General features: G+C 53.7%; 1 protein-coding gene across 1 annotated transcript; it reads left to right on the forward strand.

The window, feature by feature from the left end:
- Positions 1 to 214: 214 nt before the first annotated feature.
- On the forward strand, positions 215 to 646 carry LOC143017573 (uncharacterized). Its single transcript, XM_076172360.1, has one exon. The coding sequence runs from the start codon at positions 215 to 217 to the stop codon at positions 644 to 646; it is 432 nt and encodes a 143-aa protein (XP_076028475.1).
- Positions 647 to 1,515: the final 869 nt, after the last annotated feature.

A 1,515-nucleotide genomic window follows, 5' to 3' on the forward strand; every position in this document is an offset into this window, starting at 1 on the left:
TGTGGTTGGTGAAAGGGCCCGGTGCCCATCTCCGTGTGTCAGTGGACTTTAGATTTTTGGCAGGATGGATTTCCAGGTTTCCAGGTTCAGCATTCCAAAACACATCACGTCCGACCGCGGCACCAAATTCACGTCACCGTTATGAACATCCTTGGGACAGCTGTTGGGCACCTCAGTCCACCACACCACAGCCTACAACCCGGAGGCTAATGTCATGGTAGACCAGTTCCACAGGACCCTCAAGGCAGCCCTGATGTCACGCTACAACAATGCAACCTGGTGCACACAGCTACCCTGGGTCTTCCTTGGTCTACGTACTACTCCAAAAGAGGGTCTCGACGTTTCCCCAGCCGAGATGGTCTTCGGCGACCTCATCATGGTACCCGGCGAATTCTTCCCTGATACCCCTACGAGCAACGACATCAGTTGCCAACGAAGTATCGTCAAAGAATTCGCCCCGTGCAAAGAGACTTGCAAGTTGTCAGAGCACCGATGCATCCCCCGAGATCTATACAAAATAAAGCATATCTTCCTACGCACTGACGCCCACACGCCATCCCTCACCCCACCCTATTTCTGTCCCTACGAAGTTGTCCAGAGAAAGGAGAAAACGTCCTTACCACGCATAAAAGGCAGCAACGACTAGGTCTCCATCAACAGCTTCAAGCCTGCGTACCAACAAGACAACGACCCTCCCCCCCTCTGGTCTCTCCAGGGCGGGCCGTCCCGTTTCATAAGCAATGGAACAATCTCGCTGAAGGGGGAATATTATGGCGGCCAGGCCACAAAACGATTCACGAGACGCAGGCTGATAGCTGATTGGCAGCCGAGACGAGCCGCAGACAACGCCGCTGATTAGCTACTAGGACGATCCTCCTTGACGTCCTCAGTCGCTACTTTTAGCATTCGCTACTGTCAGGGACGCACGGGTACGGCGGCCCATCCGATCACGAAGCGATTGCTGATTGGTCCATGGGACTGCCGCGTGATCCCGTAGTTCACTATATAAGCCGTGCCTCTCGCACAATAAAGCGTGTGGTCTTTCCTAGGAATTCAGAATTCAGAATCAACTCACCGCTCCTAGAGGTCGGACGTCTCTGCACTCCAGCTCTCTCAACAAACGCCTAGGAATCTTCGCCGGCCGGTGGTGGCGAGGAGATATATCTCCATTGCTGCTGCCGGTCTGGCACAGGCCGACCTCTTCGTTGACGTCGGCAGGCGGGTTTACACCAAGACAAATACACATATTTCCCAAGTCACGTAATTATCTGTTTTCAGAGTAGTGCTTGGAAGAAAAGAGGCACACGCACACTTGCTCGCTGGCTTAGCAGGGGCCCAACCCAACTCTCAATCAAAACCCTCATCTGCTCGCGGGCTGGTCGACGGAGAGGAATTGGGACACCTCGCTGTCCAACCGGCCCGCAACCTAACGCTGGCCTCTTCGCTGAAGCTGGCGAGCGAGTTTACACTTCTGACATTTACACACATTTCCCAATCACGTAATTCTCTGTTTTC

This window comes from Oratosquilla oratoria, chromosome 32 (genome assembly GCF_046742065.1).
Source record: "Oratosquilla oratoria isolate Oo_2021 chromosome 32, ASM4674206v1, whole genome shotgun sequence".
NCBI classification, from domain to species: domain Eukaryota; kingdom Metazoa; phylum Arthropoda; class Malacostraca; order Stomatopoda; family Squillidae; genus Oratosquilla; species Oratosquilla oratoria.